The sequence below is a fragment of the Neophocaena asiaeorientalis genome, unplaced genomic scaffold (genome assembly GCF_003031525.2).
Source record: "Neophocaena asiaeorientalis asiaeorientalis breed wild unplaced genomic scaffold, Neophocaena_asiaeorientalis_V1.1 scaffold294, whole genome shotgun sequence".
In the NCBI taxonomy this organism is placed as follows: Eukaryota; Metazoa; Chordata; class Mammalia; order Artiodactyla; family Phocoenidae; genus Neophocaena; species Neophocaena asiaeorientalis.
Window position 1 is genome coordinate 3,982,786 of NW_020173945.1, and position 20,901 is coordinate 4,003,686.

A 20,901-nucleotide genomic window follows, 5' to 3' on the forward strand; every position below is an offset into this window, starting at 1 on the left:
CGGAGCATAGGTCTACTCCTCGCCGGCTGCGCGAGCGGATACCTGGGCCGGCAGGGTTGACGCGCCACGGACTGTGCGATGTTTCTCTCGGACGCCCGTCCCGGGCCCCTCCTGCTCTTCCTGGGTACTGCCGTCCGATACCAAGAAGGCCCTTTCAGATAGACATGTCTGAGCTCGAGGGCAGCTGTAGTGAGCCCTGGTGGCCCGGAAGGCTTTATGGGGTTTTCACATCGGTTCCGTCCCTTCATCCTCACACCGCCACGGTGGGCCTCCATCCCTGGCCAATTTGAGATTGAGAAGCCGAAGCCTCATAGAGCGGCCCCTTAAGATGCAGGGTGGAGAGGAGGCATGTCTCGACTGCCGCCATCCGGGCACGTGGGGAGGGGAGGGGAAAGGGAGCGTCCATGGCAGGTTCCAGAGAGCAGTGACGTTAGGGAGCTGGCCTGGCACACAGCTGGGCCTCGGTGTTCTGTTGAATATACACAGGTTCATGAAACGTCGACATCAGGGTCTGATGACTGATCAAGCCAAAACCGAGGCCCCTCTCTTCATGTCTGAACACAGACGAAAAGACGAGCGTTGGCCAAGCCACAAAAGTGACCAAACATCCTTCTGTCTTGGCCAATAAGAGTGACTGTTGCTTCCTTACCAATTACAAGTTTAGGCTTTCTCTAGTCTTCCTGCCTTTGAGATACGATTTATTAAGACATCCAGTCAAGGAATTGCCTCCTTTTCCTGGCATAACCCAATCCAGAGCAAAGCCCTGCTTCCTTAAATGTTTCCCCAAATCAACTAACACAGACCCACATGTTGTAAGTCCTCTGCACGTCCCTTTCCTGCGGTTGCCCGTGGTAATAGTCTCCCTGGCTGGGATGAGTAATAACCCAATTCCGACGACTGCAGGTGTGTTTCTGGTGATCTCTGGCTGAGGACATTGTTGGGCCCAGTGGGCCTTCATGCCTCTCATCTACTTGCCCGCTCACTCACCACTATTTGAAACCCTCACTGCCCTCTGCTCTCCCTTTAACAGATGAACTGCCTCATCCCTGCAGAAATGCTCTAAAGTAGCAATACAGTCCCATTTCCTCACCTCTCATCCACTTCTCAGCCCACCCCAACCTAGCTTCACCTCATCACTTCCCCAAAACAGTTCCTGCTAAGCTCACCAGTCATTTCCCACTCTGTGGCTAAGTGGAGGTGATGTTTTTAGTCGTCACCATACATGAATGCCAGCAGTATGACACGGTCAGTGTCTCTTTCCCTTTGGTTTGTGGAACACATCGCTCTCCTGGTTTGACACCTGTTCTCTGTCTGCTTTGCAGGCCCACGTCTTCTGCCCGGCGATTAACTGATGGCATTCTTTAAGACTTGATCCTGGGTCCTCCTCATGCCACACTCCCTCCTTCAGCAAATCTCATCCACACTTGGCTTGAATTACCACTCATCTAAACGTGGTTCATTAATTTATGTTTCCTACCAGCTCCAGATCCACATGTTCAAATATCACTCATGTGACATCTATTGGATGTCTCAAAGGTACCTCAAGGGCTTCCCTGGTGGCACAGTGGTTGAGAGTCTGCCTGCCGATGCAGGGGACACGGGTTCGTGCCCCGGTCCGGGAAGATCCCACATGCCGCGGAGCAGCTGGGCCTGTGAGCCATGGCCACTGAGCCTGGGCGTCCCGAGCCTGTGCTCCGCAACCGGAGAGGCCACAACAGTGAGAGGCCTGCGTACGGCAAAAAAAAAAAAAAAAAGTACCTCAAACTCAACATGTCCCAACCAAAATCATTTTCTCGACTCCTCACCGTATCCCCTTCGATATCTCCTTCCAGGATTGACACCTCCCTGTGTCCCTACCCCAGAATCCCTCTTGGGAAGATAGCCTCCAAGGTGGCTTCCACAATCCCCGTCTCCTCGTATTCAGCTCTTGTGTGGTCACCTTCTTTTGAACGTGGCTGGTGTGACTTGCTCTGGTCAATAGAGTACAGCAAAAGTGTCAGGAGGTATGTGGTTACGTGGATGTAATTCCTTCACACAGGTTAGTGACACCCATCCTGCTAGTGTGACCCAGCAGGATCCTATGAGGCCTTCTCAGAATAGACTCCCACCCATGTCCTCCACCTGCCTTTTGTCTGTAGAAAAACTTTAGTCAAAGAATTAATTTAATCAGAGAAGTGAGAAAATGCAGAAAGAAAGGAAAACAGTCAAACAAGACAAAATAATAATACTTTAGTCATTAAACAAAGTCAAGGACCTTTAGTTCTTCCTCAAGGACTCTAGATAATATTCTGAGCCACATCCTTTGAGCTGTTTTGCAGATACTGAAACCCATACCAAGTGGAAGAAGTTAACTGCATGCTGCCCACAAGCACGTAGACCCCAAACCAGTTGGAACCAGAAGGTTGATGATGCTGATTCCCAATTACCTCACCACCAACCAATCAGAAGAATGTCCATGAGCTGACCACGCCCTGTTCCTTGAACTCTGTAAGACTCCTCACTCCCCGCTCCAGGGAGGGACACACAGTCTTGAGGGAAGTAGCCCGCTGTGGCCCCCTTTGCCTGGCAAAGCAATAAAGCTATTTCTTTCTGTTTCACCCAAAACTGTCTCCGAGATTTAATCCGGCGCCGGTGTACAGAGGCCAAGTTTCAGCAACACTAAGAGACTCTCTCTTGCTGACTTTGAAGAAGCAAGACTACCACGCTGTGAGCTGCAGAATGGAGAGGGCCACAGCGAGGACCTGAGGGTGGCTTCCGGCTGACGGAAGCGGAGGGCTTCAATCCAGGAGCACACAAGGAAATGAGTGCTGCAACAGCTTGTGAGCTTGGAAGCTGGTCCTTCCTAGTCGAGCCTCAGATGAGACTCCTGTCCAGGCCCACACCCTGACTGCAGCCTTGCAGAGGACTCTATCGTGCCTGGACTCCTGAACCATGGAAACTGTGCCATAACAGATGGATGTGGTTTTAAGCTGCTCGATCGTGGTAATTTGTTATGCAGCAATAGATAACAAATACACCCTCCATCACCAAGTCCTATCAGTTTTATCCCCTGACTGCCTTTTGAATCCACCCCCTGACCCCTGCGCCCACCAAGTCTGTGTCACCGAATCATGGCCTCCTTTCGGGCTTCTCCCTGAGGCCTTTTCTCAATGCCTGTACTAGTTTTTCTCTCTCTGGTCCCAGCATATTTTCTCATGTGGGTCCTTTGGCTTGGGATGTTCTTCTAGGTCCTCCACTCCAGGAAAATTTCATCTGTTCCTCGGATTTCAGTCATCGATTCCTCAGGAAAACCATTCTTGAGTGACCTAAGTACGATCCCCCTTTACACCTCTCCTTTATGGCTTTTGTCATAGTTGCCGTTTTACGGTTATTTATGTGATTATGTCATTAACGACTGGATCTCCTAACAAAATGTAAGCTGTAGGAGGTCAGGAACTATGGTTGGTTTCGCACATTACTGCACCTGGCACGCAGTAGATGCTCACGTACACTGGCTAGATGAATGATGAATGAATGAATGAACGAATGGATGAATGAGTGAATGGATGAATATGTCCATTTTTGATGCTCAAAGTTCATGACACAAGCCTTCCTACCTCAGGAATGTCAGGAAGTTTGGGGCCAATTTCGTGCTTGCCCAGGGCTGCCCAGACTAAGTTCACTGCTGTGCTCTTAGAAAAAGATCATAGATTTCTGATTTTGAGAGCTTAAACTGTCTAGAGATAAGGAAGGTACCGGATGTCCTAGGACATTATCAGTTGCCTGAGTGGCAGACGGTATTTTCCAAAGTTTGCTGCAACCATGTCTCCCATCCCCTGTGCTCTTCTAAATGGGTCCTTGCCACTCCCCCCATCAACAGGTAGGTTCTGAGTCTCCTCCCCTTCAACCTGGGTGAGCTGCGACTACTTGGACGGATAGAGAGTGGAAGATGTGCCATTATATGACTTCCAAGGCTAGGTCGTAGAAGGCCACTCAGCTTCTGCCTGGTTCTCTGGAGATGCTTGCTCTCGAGGAAGTCAGTCACCAAGTAAGAAGTCCAGCTACTCTGAGGCTGCCGTGATGGAAAAGCCTCACGTAGGCACTGCGTTCAACAACCCTGCTGAGGTGCCAGCCAACAGCCAGCAGTGAGTGCCAGCCAAGTCGAATGAGTCATCTTGGACATCCATTCCAGGGAAACACTCAGACTAGGGTTCTGAGCCCCAGCCAACAGCTGACTGCAACCTCGTGAGAGACCCCAAGCAAGGACTGCCCAGCTAAGCCCTTTATGAAATCCTGACCCACAAAACCACAAGCAAAATAAAATAAGGTTTCTTTTTTAAAATGGAAGTATAGTTGATTGACTATATTGTGTTAGTTTCATGTCTACAACAAAGTGATTCAGGTATATATATATATATATTTTTTTTTTTTTTTACCTATATTTTTTTAAAATACATCTTTATTGGAGTATAATTGCTCCACAATACTGTTAGTTTCTGTTGTACACCGAAGTGAATCAGCTATATGCACACATATGTCCCCTTATCCCCTCCCTCTTGAGCCTCCCTCGCACCCTCCCTATCCTACCCCTCTAGGTCATCGCAAAGCACCGAGCTGATCTCCCTGTGCTATGCAGCTGCTTCCCACTAGCTATCTATTTTACATTCTGTAGTGCATATATGTCGATGCTACTCTCTCTTCTCCCCAGCTTCCCCCTCCCACCCGTGTCCTCAAGTCCATTCTCTATGTCTACATCTTTATTCCTGCCCTGCCACTAGGTTCATCTGTACCACTTTCTTTTAGATTCCATATATATGCGTTAGCATATGGTATTTGTTTTTCTCTTTCTGACTTACTTCACTCTGTATGACAGACTCTAGGTCCATCCACCTCACTACAAATAACTCGATTTCGTTTCTTTTTATGGCTGAGTAATATTCCATTGTATGTATGCACCACATCTTCTTTATCCATTTATCTGTCAGTGGACATTTAGGTTGGTTTCATGTCCTGGCTATTGTAAATAGTGCTGCAATGAACATTGTGGTACATGTCTCTTTTTGAATTATGGTTTTCTCAGGGTATATGCCCAGTAGTGGGATTGCTGAGTTATATGGTAGTTCTATTTTTAGTTTTTTAAGGAACCTCCATACTGTTCTCCATAGTGGCTGTATCAATTTACATTCCCACTAATAGTGCACCACACCCTTTCCAGCATTTATTGTTTCTAGATTTTTTGATAATGGCCAATCTCACTGGTGTGAGGTGGTACCTCACTGTAGTTTTGATTTGCATTGCTCTAATAATTAGTGATGTTGAGCATCTTTTCCTGTGCCTCTTGGCCATCTGTACGTCTTCCTCGGTGAAATGTCTATTTAGGTATTCCACCCAGTTTTTAACTGGATTGTTTGTTTTTTTGAGATTGAGCTCCATGGGCTGTTTGTATATTTTGGAGATTAATCGTTTGTCTGTTGTTTCATTTGCAAATACTTTCTCCCATTCTGAGGGTTGTGTTTTTGTCTTGTTTATGGTTTCCTTTGCTGTGCAAAAGCTTTTAAGTTTAATTATGTCCCATTTTGTTTATTTTTGTTTTTATTTCCGTTACTGTGGGAGGTGGGTCAAAGAAGATCTTGCTGTGGTTTATGTCAAAGGGTGTTTTTTCCTATGTTTTCCTCTAAGAGTTTTGTAGTGTCTGGCTGGTCTTACATTTAAGTCTTTAATCCATTTGGAGTTTATTTTTGTGTATGGTGTAGGGTAGTGTTCTAATTTCATTCTTTTACATGTAGCTGTCCAGTTTTCCCAGCACCACTTATTGAAGAGGCTGTCTTTTCTCCATTTTATGTTCTTGCCTCCTTTGTTGTAAATTAGGTGCCCATATGTGCATGGGTTTATCTCTGGGCTTTCTATCCTTTACCACCGATCTATATTTCTGTTTTGGGGCCAATACCATACTGTCTTGATTAGCTTTGTGGTATAGTTTGAAGTCAGGGAGCCTGATTCCTCCAACTCCGTTTTTCTTTCTCAAGATTGCTTTGGCTATTCGGAGTCTTTTGTGATTCCATACGAATTGTAAAATTTTTTGTTTTAATTCTGTGAAGAATGCTACTGGTAGTTTGATAGAGATTGCATTGAATCTGTAGATTGCTTTGGGTAGTATAGTCATTTTCACAGTGTTGATTCTTCCAATCCGAGAACATGGTATATTTCTCCATCTGTTTATGTCATCTTTGATTTCTTTCAGTAGTGTTTTATAGTTTTCTGAGTGCAAGTCTTTCGCCTCCTTAGGCAGGTTTATTCCTAGGCATTTAATTCTTTTTGTTGCAGTGGTAAATGGGAGTGTTTCCTTAATTTCTGACTTTTCATTGTTGGTGTATAGGAATGCCAGAGATTTCTGTGCATTAATTTTGTATCCTGCAACCTTGCCAAATTTATTGATTAGTTCTAGTAGTTTTCTGGTGGCATCTTTAGGATTTTCTTTGTATAGTATCATGTCATCTGCAAAGAGCAACAGGTTTACTTCTTCTTTTCCAATTTGTATTCCTTTTATTTCTTTTTCTTCTCTGATTGCCGTGGCTAGAACTTCCAAAACTATGTTGAATAAGAGTTGCGAGAGTGGACATCCTTGTCTTTTTCCTGATCTTAGTGGAAATGCTTTTAGGTTTTCACCATTGAGTATGATGCTTGTTGTGGGTTTGTCATATATGGCTTTTCTGATGTTAAGTTAGGTTCCCTCTATGCCCATTTTCTGGAGAGTTTTTATCATAAATGTGTGTTGAATTTTGTCAAAAGCTTTTTCTGCATCTATTGAGATGATCATATGGTTTTTATTCCTTAATTTGTTAATGTTCTGTATCACATAGATTGATTTGCTTATATTGAAGAATCCTTGCATCCCTGGGATAAATCCCACTTGATCATGGTGTATGATCCTTTTAATGTGCTGTTGGATTCTGTTTGCTAGTATTTTGTTCAGGGTTTTTGCATCTATGTTCATTAGTGATATTGGTCTATAATTTTCTTTTTTGCTGTATGCGGGCCTCTCACTGTTGTGGCCTCTCCCGTTGCAGAGCACAGGCTCCAGACGCACAGGCTCAGTGGCCATGGCTCACGGGCCCAGCTGTTCCGCAGCACGTGGGATCTTCCCGGACCGGGGCACGAACCTGTGTCCCCTGCATCGGCAGGTGGACTCTCAACCACTGCGCCACCAAGGAAGCCCCTATAATTTTCTCTTTTGTGTGTGATATCTTATTCTGGTTTTGGTATCAGGGTGATGGTGGCTTCGTAGAATGAATTTGGGAGTGTTTCTCCCTCTGCAATTTTTTGGAAGAGTTTCAGAAGCATCAGTGTTAGCTCTTCTCTAAATGTTTGATAGAATTTGCCTGTGAAGCCCTCTGGTCCTGGACTTTTGTTTGTTGGAAGATTTTAAATTACAGTTTCAATTTCATTGCTTGTGATAGGTCTGTTTATATTTTCTAATTCTTCCTGGTTCAGCTGTGGAAAAGTGTACCTTACCAAGAATTTGTCGATTTCATCATGGTTGTCCATTTTATTGGCATATGGCTGTTTGTAGTAGTCTCTTATAATCCTTTGTATTTCTGCCGTGTCAGTTGTGATTTCTCCTTTTTCCTTTCTAATTTTATTGATTTGCGTCCTCTCCCTTTTTTTCTTGATGCGTCTGGCTAAGGGTTTATCAATTTTGTTTATCTTCTCAAAGAACCAGTTTTTAGTTTTATTGATCTTTGCTATTGTTTTCTTCATTTCTATATCTATTTCTGCTCTGATCTTTATGATTTCTTTCCTTCTACTGACTTTGGATTTCCTTTGTTCTTCTTTCTCTAGTTGTTTTAAGTGTAGGGTTAGATTGTTTATTTGAGATTTTTCTTGTTTCTTGAGGTGAGATTGAATTGCTATAAACTTCCCTCTTAGCATTGCTTTTGCTGCATCCCATAGGTTTTGGGTCGTCGTGTTTTCGCTGTCATTTGTTTCTGTACATTTTTAAATTTCTTCTCTGATTTCTTCAGTGATCTCTTGGTTATTTAGTAGCGCACTGTTTAGCCTCCATGTATTTGTGTTTTTTACAATTTTTTTGCTGTAATTGATTTCCAATCTCACAACGTTGTGGTCAGAAAACATGCTTGATACGATTTCAATTTTCTTAAATTTTCCATGGCTTGATTTGTGACCCAAGATGTGATCTCCCCTGGAGAATGTTCTGTGTGCACTCGAGAAGAAAGTGTACCCTGCCACTTTTTGGTGGAATGGTCTATAAATATCAATTAAATCTATCTGGTCTATTGTGTCACTTAAAGCTTGTGATTCCTTATTTATTTTCTGGTTGGATGATCTGTCCATTGGTGTAAGTGGGGTGTTAAAGTCCCCTACTATTATTGCGTTACTGTCAATTTCTCCTTTCATGGTTGTTAGCTTTTGCCTTATGTATTGAGGTGCTCCTATGTTGGGTGCATAAACATTTATAATTGTTATATCTTCTTCTTGGATTGATCCTTTGATCATTATGTAGTGTCCCTCCTTATCTCTTGTAACAGTCTTTATTTTAAAGTCTATTTTGTCTGACACGAGTATTGCTACTCCAGCTTTCTTTTGATTTCCATTTGCATGGAGTATCTTTTTCCATCCTTTCACTTTCAGTCTGTATGTGTCCCTAGGTCTGAAGTGGGTCTCTTGTAGACAGCATATATATGGGTCTTGTTTTTGTATCCATTCAGCCAGTCTGTGTCTTTTGGTTGGGGCATTTAATCCATTTACATTCAAGGTTATTGTCGATATGTGTGTTCCTATTACCATTTTCTTAATTGTTTTGGGTTTGTTTTTGTGGGTCTTTTTCTTCTCTTGTGTTTCCCACCTAGAGAAGTTTCTTCAGCATTTGTTGTAAAGCTGGTTTGGTGGTGCTTATTTGTCTTAGGTTTTGCTTGTCTGAAAAGCTTTTGATTTCTCCATTGAATCTGAATGAGATCCTTGCTGGGTAGAGTAATCTTCATTGTAGGTTTTTCTTTTTCATCACTTTAAGCATATCCTGCCACTCCCTTCTGGCCTGCAGTGTTTCTGCTGAAAAATCAGCTGATAATCTTATGAGGATTCCTTTGTATGTTCTTTTTTGTTTTTCCCTTGCTGGTTTTTACTTTTTTTCTTTGAATTTAATTTTTGTTAGTTTGATTTATATGTGTCTTTGTGTGTTTTTATTAGGGTTTATCCTGTATGGGACTCTCTGTGCTTCCTGGACTTGGGGGACTATTTCTTTTCCCACGTTAGGGAAGTTTTCAACTATAATCTCTTCAAATATCTCCTCAGTCCCTTTCTTTTCCCCTTCTTCTGGGACCCCTATAATTTGAATGTTGGTGCATTTAGTGTTGTCCCAGAGGTCTCTGAGATTGTCTTCTTTTCATTCTTTTTTCTTTATTCTGCTCCTCAGCAGTTATTTCCACCATTTTGTCTTCCAGCTCACTTATTCGTTCTTCTGCCTCAGTTATTCTGTTATTGATTCCTTCTAGTGTAGTTTTCATTTCAGTTATTGTGTTACTCATCTCTGTTTGTTTGTTCTTTAGTTCTATAAATTTATTTATTTATTTATTTTTGGCTGCATTGGGTCTTCGTTGCTGCACGTGGGCTTTCTCTAGTTGCGGCGAGCAGGGGCTACTCTTCGTTGTGGTGTGCAGGCTTCTCATTGCGGTGGCTTCTCTTGTTACAGAGCATGGGCTGTATGTGCACAGACTTCAGTAGTTGTGGCTTGCAGGCTCAGTAGTTGTGGCTCGCAGGCTCTAGAGCACAGGCTCAGTAGTTGTGGTGCACAGGATTTGTTGCTCCACGGCATGTGGGATCTTCCTGGACCAGGGCTCGAACCCATGTCTCCTGCATTGGCAGGTGGATTCTTAACCACTGTGCCACTGGGGAAGCCCCGAATTCTTCTAGATCTTTGTTATACCTTTCTTGTATTTTCTCAATCCGTGCCTCCATTCTATTTCTGAGATTCTGGATCATCTTTACTGTCATTACTTTTTCAGGTAGATTGCCTATTTCCTCTTCATTTATTTGTTCTTGTAGGTTTTTACCGTGCTCCTTCAACTGTGACATATTTTTTTGTTGTCTCATTTAAAAATTTTTTTTATGAGTGGGATTGTGTTCCTGTCTTACTGGTTGTTTGGCCTGAGGCTTCCAACACTGGGGTTTGTAGGCTGGGTCTTGGTACTGAGATGAGGACCTCCGTGAGATCTCACTCCAATGGATATTCCCTGGGGTCTGAGGTTCTCTGTTAGTCCAGTGGTTTGGACTTGGACCTCCTACTGCAGGAGTTTCGCCTGATCCCCGGCTCGTGAAACAAGATCCCCCAAGCCGCGTGGGGTAGCAAAAACAAACAAACAAACAAAGAACAATAACAAAGTAAAGAATAAAATTAGACTAGGAAACTAACAGATATGTTAGAAAGAATATAAAAATAAAAATATAGATGAATCAACAACTGAGATGTACAACAGTACCACAATAGTAAAAAAGAGATTTCCAGGAAAAATGTCGGAAGTTTCAACTGCAACCAAGCGAGGGGTCTGAAGCAAGAAGTGCCGGGCCAAGCACAAATGAAGGCGTTGTCATAAACTGCCAAGTTTTGGGGGCTGTAAAATGCAGCAATAATGATTGAACAACCTGTCATTCAGGCATGTTTTGTGCACTGTGAGAAAGGACTGAAAAAGGAAGAAAATGACAACTGTTCTACTTTCCGTGGCAATGGGGAAAGGAACTTTACAGCAACACTGGTTTGGGGAAATTGGAGTAAATGTCAGAAAATCTCTCACACTGTGCAAAATTAATTGGCGGTGCTATTTTTATTGTGAAATGTGTCCTTTAAGGAAGGGGCAGAGGGGCTTCCCTGGTGGCGCAGTGGTTGAAAGTCCTCCTGCCGATGCGGGGGACACGGGTTTGTGCCCCGGTCCGGGAAGATCCCACGTGCCGCGGAGCGGCTGGGCCCGTGAGCCATGGCCGCTGAGCCTGCGCATCCGGAGCCTGTGCTCCGCAACGGGAGAGGCCACAGCGGTGAGAGGCCCGCGTACCGCAAAAAAAAAAAAAAAAAGTCCTGCACAACATTCCGGAAAAGGCAAAAGTACGGAGACTGGAAAAGATGAGTGATTGTCGGGGGTTGGGAAGGAGGGATGATGGGGGAGCACAGAGGGTTTTGAAGGCAGTGAAACTACTCTGCATGATTGACAACGGTGGCTACATGTTATACATTTGTCCAAATCCATAGTATGTACCACAGACACCGAGAGTGAACCCTAGTGTAAACTATAAACTTTGGGTGACAATGACGTGTCACAGCATCTGGCAAGGGATGCTGATGATGGGGGAGGTCATGCACGTGTGGGGACAGGGACTATATGGAAACATCTGTACCTTCTGCTCCATGTTTCTGTGAACCTAAAACTGCTCTACCAAATAAAATCTAGTCTAAAACATCCTACACCAAATTATATACAAACCGAGTTCAGCAGGACCTTGATCCCACCATGACCATTGGGGCTCATAATGAAAACACAAGCATTGCTCATTTTCCGTGAATCCCAATCACAAGATACCTCGTGTCCAGAGGCCAGAGGACGCACACGAGAAAACACGTGATTACCAGAGGACGCGCACGAGAAAACACGTGATTACCAGAGGACGCGCACGAGAAAACACGTGATTACCAGAGGACGCGCACGAGAAAACACGTGATTACCAGAGGACGCACACGAGAAAACAAACACGTGATTACCAGAGGACGCGCACGAGAAAACACGTGATTACCAGAGGACGCGCACGAGAAAACACGTGATTACCAGAGGACGCGCACGAGAAAACACGTGATTACCTCAACGATGCCGAGAGGCAACCCCCCAATTTCATCTCCTTCCCTTAAAAGAAGTTTTAACAGTAGTAAACCAGGGAACTAGGAATGCCCGCTCTGAGCAAGAGTCTGGAGAACCGCCACCCTCATCTGCCGAAGGTGGGAGTGTAAATTGAGACAGTTTTTCACGGCAGCCATCTGACAAGATTTACACTTTTCAATGACTTACCATTTTAATTCCAGAAATTTATATGGTATGCTATAAAGTACCCAGGTTGTTCGCTGAGTGTTGATCTTAGCAAAACCTTGGAGGGGGAGGACACCTGCAGGGTTAAGATGCACGAGGAGGGTCTGCGTGTACGGGTGCGGTGGGCCAGGAGGTCCCGTGAAGGAGCGGCTTCTTCCTCCTCACCCGTGTCCCCAGCGCCTAGGACAGTGCTCGGCACACAGGAGATGCACAGTCTACACTGTGGAATAAACGATTGTGTTGTTGGGTTAAAAAAAACCTGCAGAATGGTATGTACAAATGGGCCCATCAGCATAAGAAGAGAAAGACATTTATCCTATCCCATTATATGATTCTGGATTCATGGAAAGCCTCGTAAAAGACACCCAGGAAATTGTTAAACCTGGAGACTCCTGGAGAGAGGGATGAAGGTGCAGAATAAGAGGGAAGACCTTGGACCTTCCACTGCAGGCTTTCGGTGATGCCCGACTTTTCCTGGGAGTGTGTGTTCCTCTTACAACAAAAATCTAGTTGAAGAAAAGGTTACTTGACCTATCTGAGCCTCAGTTTCCTCATTTGTGAAATTAAGAATAGTAATGCCTGCCTTAGAGGGTTACTGTGACATGTAAGGAACGGATAAGGTCACATGAATAGAGCGCTTGACATACTGTCCCTTGGTACCTGGTGTGTGTCAATAAGCACAGAAAACATGAGTATTTTTTAAGAGACTCAGGGACCCAGCAGCACAGTCCCTTGAACAGGCCCTGCGACGTCTTGCCTCCAGGCCTTTGCACTTATTTCCTCTGCCTGGACCACCCCTTCCCAGGACAGCGGCTTGCTTGTTCCCCCATATCATCTGTTTTCCGCTCAGACAAAACCTACAGTCACCTCTATCATCAATCTGCACCCTGCTTCCACATCATCACTCCCTGTCCCCTTGACCTGACTGATTTTTCTTCTTGGCACGTAAACACCGTCTGCCACAGCATGTATTTCTTGTCCCTTTCCCTCATTACAGTATAAGCTTGAGAAGAAACTTTATCTCCAGCAACTAGAATAACGCCTGACAAAGAGGAGGCATGCAAGAAACATTGTGGAATGAATAAATACCCATTGTTTGAAATGTACCATCACGGAAATGCAAGGGAGAAACCTTGGAAGCTACATAAAACCAAGGGGACCAGGAAATGCTTCCCACAGGTGCTATCTGAGCCAACCTTGAAGGCAAGCAGTGAGCCAGCAGCGCAGCAAGACGAACGCCTGGCAGGGGTATGGGACAGGAGCGGGGCACAGGGGCGGAGCTATGAAGTTCCGAGCCGACCCGCGGGACCTGTGGGCCTAGTACACCTGCTAATCTGTGGAGTGCTGGGCTTTTGAAGGACTTAAGTTCAGGAGGTAATACTAGATGTAGAGACTTAATGGCCACTGTCATTCTCCAGGTGAGTGATAAGGACGTGAACCGAGAAGGCAGCAGCAGGAACAGAGGAAAAGGGATAAAAGGTATAAGATGCAAACTCATTCATTCATTCCTTCACTCCGCCCGTTAAAGATGTAGAACTGACACTTCCTGGACGCCGCTCGCAGGGTGGGACTGAAGGAAAACTGGGTGTCTCCCCGAATGTCCGGTTTCTGCCCTGAGTGGCTGATGATGGCCGTGCTGCTCTCAGTGTTCCAGAACATGAAAGAAAGGGCAGGCTTTGCAGGAAAGCCGAGCTCAGGTTTGAGCTGAGTTTGAAGAACCTGTGGGATGTCTGAGAGGTGACAACCCGGGCATTTGGACCAACCCGACTACAGCTCCAGAGAGGACTGGGCTGGAGGTCCTTTTTGGAGTCAGTGACGCAGTAGGTGAAGCCACGGAGATCATACAGGTCATAGTTTAGAGATAACAGGTCCGAGGAAGATGTGGGACATAGTGATATTTACAGGGTGGGCTGAGGAGAAGAGCCCTGGCTCGAACTTGAGAAGGAATGGTTGAAGACAAAGCAAGAAAGCTAGATGGAGAAGCAAGAAGTTACTGCCAGTGTTAGATGCTGTAACACTTAGGGAAGATGGAAATGAAGGGTCTACCTGGCAACTAGGTCTTTGCCAGAGACTGCCAGAAGTTTTCAGAATGGTGGGAAATGGAAAATGGTGACATTTTGTGACGAGCAAGCAGGCGAGGGAATGAAGAAAGTAAGAATAGAGACTATTCTCAAGAAACCTGACTGTGAAGGAAACGGCAGGACAGTAACTAGGAGACCCCGATGACGTCTAAACAAGTTTCCTGGGACGGAGTGGATGGAAGGCAGGAGCTTAGGGTTTTGCAGCTAGTTCAACTGTAAGGGGTGACAAAGCCCGTGGCATGGTTATTGACTGAGAAGTCTACTACAGTACATACATTGACTGAGAAGTCGTGGACGTGCTACAGCACCTACACGACTTTCCCAGATTAAGGCGGGGCGGGATCTGGAGGGGAGAGGAAGAGGGTGCCCCAAGTGCCACCTGTTGACAGTGGATGGACAGCGTGACAACTAGGGGCAGAACAGACACAGACGGCGGGAGTGCGCGATCTTCAGGGCAGGGCAGTTTCTTGTATGTGGGTGGAAGAGCAAAAAGCCTGCGTGCCGCCAGGAGGAGCTAGAAGGCCTCTGGGTCACAGGTTTAAAACCTTATCCCTCGTCCTTTCAGATCCGTTTAAACCCAAGGACTGTCTTTAATGACCTGATGAGCTCTGGGCTTCTCTGGCTACTCTCCACCAAGCAACGCCTTTGTCTACCTCTGGGCAGGATGTGGTGGCTTGCGGCTCTCTGTGGGCTCTTGCCCATCTCAAGAGAATGCAAGTTCCTCAACAGCAAAGGTCTGGACACTCGTCTCTGTGTTCCCTGCACCTAACAGGTGCTCAAAGCACCTGGACAAAGCTGAGGCTTGGTCTCCCGAAGGGTCAGTAAGGCTTGTGTTCCCTCCTCGAGAAACCTGCTTCCATTGCCACAGCCTGAAACGACTCCCTCTTTCCTCGACACCAGTCGCTGTGAGCTTTGGCTGCACTTTTGAACCATCTGGGGCGCTTTTAATATTCCCGACGTCCAGGCCTCCTGGCGACCGGAGGCCGTCAGCGGTCCTGGGCTGGAGACGCAGGAGGAGGGACCGAGCCGCGGGGCGCCGGCGCCTTCATCGCTTCCTCTCCTGGTCCCAGGGACGTTGGAGGGACCGCAGCCTAGCCTCTGCCGGCCGCAGAGCCGCTTAGCCGACTGAGCGAGGGCCCCGACCGCCGTTGGCCTCCGCTGGGCTCCCTTGGGCCCCGGGCTCGGAGCTCGAGGCGGCGAAAGGAGGGGCCTCTGGGCCGGGAGGCCTCTGGGAGTCGTAGTTCCGGCTCGGCCTGCAGGGACCTCGGGGAAAGGAAGACGAAAGGGCTGGAACTACACTTCCCAGAAGTCATCGCGGCACCCCCTGGGCGTGGGGCGGGAGGGCGCGGCCAAGGCCTCGGCACCTCCAAACACCCCGAGAGCCTCCGAGCGCCTCCCGAATGCCTCCGAGCACCTCCGAGCGCGCTCGAGTGCTGGGCGCCTCCAAACGCCTTTCGGGTGACAATCAGTTGTGTTTTGGCTGTGGTTTGTGACGCCCATCTCACATCTCAGTGGAAACACTGAGTAGACAGGAGGATATAGGGAAGCCAACAGAATGGAGATGCACTTTAGCTCGAGGGCTCGTGGATGTAACAAACCAAATGGACCAGATGGGCTTCCTGGGCAGGGGTGATAGGGAAGAGATGGGCACAGAGCCTTGGACGTGCGGGCCCGCATTCAGAAGTTGGCAGGAGGCCGAGGACGGCCAGTAAGATAGGACAGCCCGGAAAGAGAGTGTTCCTGAGGTTGAGAGGGGAGAGCCTTTTAGGAGGGAGAGAGTGATAACACCTAAGGAGTGCTTCACTGGAAGGTTGAGTAAATTGAAACAGAGATACAGCCACTGGATTTGGAAACATGGACGTCACTGAAGCTCTTGACAAGGGCAGGGGTGGGAGCAATAGCCTGACTGGAGAGGAAGAAGAGAAGTGAAAGGTGCCAAAGCAGTAAGTGTAGACAATGCTTTCAAGGAATTTTGCTTTAAAGCAGAGAAATGAAGCAGAGGTTAATAGGGTACGTCGGGCCCGGGAGGTTTTAGCTCTTCTTTTTCTATTTATTATTTACTTATTTATTTATTTTTTACTTTTTGGCCCTGCCGCGTGGCCTGTGGGATCTTAGTTCCCCGACCAGGGATGGAACCTGCGCCCCCTGCATTGGAAGAGCGAAATCTTAACCACTGGACCACAAGGAAAGTCCCTCTTTTTTTTCTAGGTGGAGATGTTACAGCTTGTTTGTAGGTCAACGAGAATGACCCAGAAGGAAGGAGAGATTAATGATGCAGTGCAGAGAGCAGGGTCACTGAGCAGGTCCGAGGGTATGGGACCCAAAGCCCATGCGGAAGGCTGGCACCACACTGCATCACGATGGAAGGCAGAAAGCCTCGGCAGAGGTGCAGGTGGGTGTGGTTGGCAGAACAGGGATCCCCGAAGATGTCCACATCCTCATTTCCACGCCCTGCGACTATGTTACCTTACATGGCAAAAGAGGCTTTGCAAGTCTGATTACGGGTTAAGGACCCTGAGGTAGGGAGGTTATCCTGGATTGTCCAGGTGGCCTCAAAGTAATCACAAGTAGAAAGAAGAGGGAAGAAGTAGGGGACGGTCAGAAGGAAATGTGACTATGGACGAAAGGTCAGAAAGATGCAACATTGCTTGCTTTGAAGGTGGAGGAAGGGGGCCACCAGCTAAGGCATGTGGACGGCTTCTGCAATGGGAAAAGAAAGGGAAGTGGATTCACCCTCAAGCCTCCAGAAGGGAATGAAGCCCTGCGTTGGCTTTAGCCTAGTGAATCCCGTCAGACTCCTAGCCTACAGGAGTGCAAGCAAATAAACGTGTGTTGTTTTGAGACACCAAGTTGGTGGCAATGTATGGCATTCATAGAGGACGAAGACGGGGGGCCAGGGATTGAAGTGGGAAGGAGGGGATTCATGGGGAATGACGCCTAGAGCAAGGCTTGCAAGGGTTTGTTGGGTACTTCAGAGAGAGGAGGTGGTGTGAAAGTTGTCTGGCAGAATGGGAAGGAACGCAGGCAGGAAACTGGTGGTCCCAGGCCACACCATAGGCAAAAGCTGCTCTCACCCCACGGAGGCTGACAGTGGTCTCTGCTCTGGGAGCCACTTATATTTGTGAGAAAGAAAAGACACCGCTCTTGAGGGGGTCCCGAGAAGCTGACTCATAGGTGGGAGGGGGCCCAGGGCCAGAGTTCTGACCTTAGGGGGGTCCTGGTCCCAGCAACATCTTTCCCCCAGGTCAGCCTCCTGCACCTCGAATCCTGTGTCTTGGGCTCCCCTGGGCCCCCTTCTAGGACCCCTTGGGAGGACGTGACAAGTGTGGGTATGAGAGTAAAGAGTGGTTCCTCCTAAACAGTCCCTGTCTGATGCTCCCCAGATGGCACCAGAGCTCATCACAGTGGCCTTTGGGTACTACTGGGAGCTACGGGACAGACGTCTTACAGGTGGACCTGCTCTCGTGTCCCTGTGGACACATCCTACATCAATCCGACTGGGGCGATTAAGATAATCCCAGGAAAAACTCTCCGTCTCTCTTGAGCTCTCTTTTATGGACCTGCCTCCCTACCCCAACCCCTCAATAACTCATCCCCAGTGGCTAAAAGCAGGCTGCATCTGGTTATAGCCTGGTGGCCGAGGTCTAAGACTAAATCACCGGGAAGCCACAGTGAAACACCCCTGGTGGCCAGGATCTGCTAGGGGGCTTTTGTAAAAGGGTTCTTGGGAGAGATGTTTTTCAAGCAAAGGCACACACTGGAGAGGAGACGCAGGTGTCAATCCTAAATTGTCACACCTTGACCCGGCCTGGGCACTGCCAACCCGAAGTAAGAACGAGAACAAGCTGCTTTGGGGTCCTGGAGCTGGAGATGCAGGGGCCGGGATACCTGTAGCAGTGACTGCTATCAGCTGACCGCATGCTGTCTGCAGACCCAGGCCAAGAGGGCCATCTCCCTACACCCCAGCTGCCCATCCCATCACCCTCCTTCCAAGGGTTCTGACCTCCCGGGCTCAATTTGGCCTTAAGTCCAAACTGCCTGGGCCGTGAACTGGGTGGGTCTCCATGCCCCCGAGGTCACTGGCAATGGGGAAGCTCCCTCTTCAGTCAGGAAAACTGACCACCTAATTAGACCGACGTCTGCATCAAACTCATGGACCTTAAAACAGACTTTTGAAAGAAACTTCCAAACCACATGGCTAGTAATCAGGCATTTGTTTTATTCCTGGAAGCTCACAAACAAGAGAATGGTCCAGGGACAGGCCGTTTCCCTGTTGCTTAGTGACTCTGGAGACAAACTCCATGCCGTGGTTTCCATCGCCAGGATGCACACAATCCCCAGGGAGTGCAGGCCGGGCCCAGGGACCTGAAGGGGAAACCGATGTGGAATGGGCTGGCAGCAGGGAGGTAGAAGCACCGTCCAACGTGAGACCACGCCGCGGGGTGTCCCATCTCCACTGCCATTACACTACTTACTTTGCTGACAAGGGGTCAGAAGTTTTAAAACCACTCACAGCATTAGATATGGGGAAAAAATGTGCTTGGTTTAGTCTCTGTGCATTTGACACCTTAATGACACCACAGCATTCGGCAATACGTCAGAAGGGTAACTAACTCTCCAAAACCCTTTACTTAACAGAATTGGAACAACTGAAGGCAACGTAATACACAAACTCAAGTGTGCTAAACACAAGACATACAGAGAGCCATGCTTCTGTCTGGCAGCTCTGGGCAGTGCTGCAGAATGCCTCCCCTGTGTCCTGGCTGAGTGGCCAGGGCTGCCAGGACACTTGTGCCCAGCGCTCAGGAGAGGCTCAGCTCCACTCTGTCACCTCTGCCCCCAGGCCCACACAGTGCCTGAGAAGTCTGGGACAGGTGAGAGACCTGGTAGCCCTGCAAGCTACTTCCTCCTGCCTGTAGCTCCTTCCCTCCACCCACCAGAGGGCTAGCGGGGCAGGGGGTGGGGGTGGGGATGGTCCATAAACGTTACTCCCTTAAGAAACAGGGGCCTGGCTGGCCTGGTTATCGGGGACTGCCCTGCAAGCATCCACTGGAGGAGGACAGCAAAACTGGGAGATATCCAGGGCCCTGCCCCTGTCCAGATACCTGGACCCCAGGGAGGAGGGACTAGAGCATGGGCAGGCAGGGCCCACCCCTTAGGCCCCAGGCTGCCGTTGGTCACCAAGGTCTCCAGACACTCTGGGCTATGCGGGCGGCGGTCAGGCTGCCCAGGGCTGCAGGCACCAAGTCCGGCCCCTCGGCAGGCGCCCGGCTCAGTTCAGCCTCGGGGACCTCCTCCAGGTCGGAGGACTGGTCGTCCCCGGAGCCCCGGGGGCTGGGCAGTGGGGACCCCAGGGCGCCTCCTACTGGCCAGTTGCTCCGCCCATGGGCTCCCGGTGGCCCGGACAGGGCGTCCCCGAGCAGATCCCGGAAGCTGCTGCCCTCGCGCAGCGGCATGGACTCTAGCAGGTGGTTCAGGAGCTCGGCGGCGACGGTAGCGTCGATTGCCTGGCACGTTGACACGAACGTGTGCACCTCGTGCATGCACTGGATGTAGCCGGCGGCGAAGCGCTCGCTTGCTTCCGCCTGCAGCTGCTCGCGTTCTGTGTTCAGGGGTGGGAGGGGAGAGGGCCGCGCCCGGTTCGGTGAGCGGCAACTGATTGCTGTGGCCCGGCCCGCCCGGCCCCCGGGGACAAGGCTCACCCAGGAGACGCGGGGGGCGCGCCCTGCTCCAGGAGGGGAACTCCTCGGTCCCGGGCAGGGGCAGGCCAGGCGAACGCGCCCCCGCCCGCGCGCCCCGGCGCCACCGGCCGGGCGCCAAGAGCGGAGCCATGACCTCCACCTCCCGGAGCGCAGTGCGCCCGCGCCCCTGGCAGCGCAGCGGCCCGCAGCCGCCGCCGCCCTCACCCCCTGGCGTCTTACGCCGCGTCCTCACGCCTGCAGCGGCGCCCGCCCCTTTTATAGCGCCTTATTTGCATCTCAAGGCGCCGATTGCTCGTGAGAGCCAATGGCAGAGGCGTGCTTTGTCTGGCCCCGCCGCCGGGGTCGGCCGGCAGCTGGCGGGGCGTGGGCTGCGGCCGGGGACTCGGGGGTCCAGCCGGGCCCTCCGCGCCACTCCGGCATTGTGGGGCACCGGAGGGGGCGATGACCCGGAGAGCTGTGGCTCTGGGTGCGCTTGTTTCCCTTCCTACCCCGAGCAAGGCGCCCAGGTCTGCGGTGCGTGCTAGCAGGGGCGCATCCATCTGCCCATTCATTCATTCACGCTTGACTTTGTTCACCCGAGGTGCAAGAGGAGAGGAACGCTCCTGCCCAAGTGCCGGGGTCCTGGCGGCCAGAGCCACAGCAAAGGCCGCGGTCTCCGGCCCTGGAGGGAGCTACAGGTCCGGGCTGGGGTGGCTGCAGAGCCCCAGGGAGGTGAGGGCCCCTAGGGCAGCGGGGGTGGGAGCGGGCCCTTGGCCCCAGTGCGTTTCTTGTGGACCTGTGGGTCCTGACATCCGAACGTCGACACCGCCTTCAGCCCGCTCAGGGATCCTAGTGGGGCGGGGTCCCCAGGCCCGCCCGCACCGCTCCATCTCTAGGCTCTCCTTCTCGGGTCATCCTCTGTCCCCACAGGCCGTCTGTTCTCTCCTGGTCATCATCGCCCTCACCACCGGAGTTCCCCTCATCTCCTTCTAGTCCCCTTTGCTCCCCGACCCCTCTTTGACTTCCCTTTCCCCCCTCAGCACCCACCGCCGCCCTCCCCTGCCCTCCCGCCCCCGAACC

The 20,901-nt window shown here is 49.3% G+C and overlaps 1 protein-coding gene across 1 annotated transcript; it reads right to left on the reverse strand.

Annotated features, from left to right (window-relative positions):
• Positions 1 to 18,354: 18,354 nt before the first annotated feature.
• Positions 18,355 to 19,972, reverse strand: HES6 (hes family bHLH transcription factor 6). Its single transcript, XM_024752788.1, has 2 exons — positions 19,918 to 19,972; positions 18,355 to 19,865 (listed from the first exon to the last, which is right to left on the reverse strand). Exons 1-2 carry the CDS (start codon positions 19,970 to 19,972, stop codon positions 19,318 to 19,320), a joined length of 603 nt encoding a protein of 200 aa, XP_024608556.1. The 3' UTR covers positions 18,355 to 19,317.
• Between the last annotated feature and the right edge of the window lie 929 nt (positions 19,973 to 20,901).

What these genes read in the sequence shown, in the direction of transcription:
- HES6 (XM_024752788.1), bottom strand. Translation starts at nt 19,972, where the DNA reads ATGGCTCCGCTCTTGGCGCCCGGCCGGTGGCGCCGGGGCGCGCGGGCG. An exon ending in GGGCGCGCGGGCGGGGGCGC is followed by an intron (nt 19,866 to 19,917) that starts GTTCGCCTGGCC and finishes CTCCTGGAGCAG; the next exon opens with GGCGCGCCCCCCGCGTCTCC.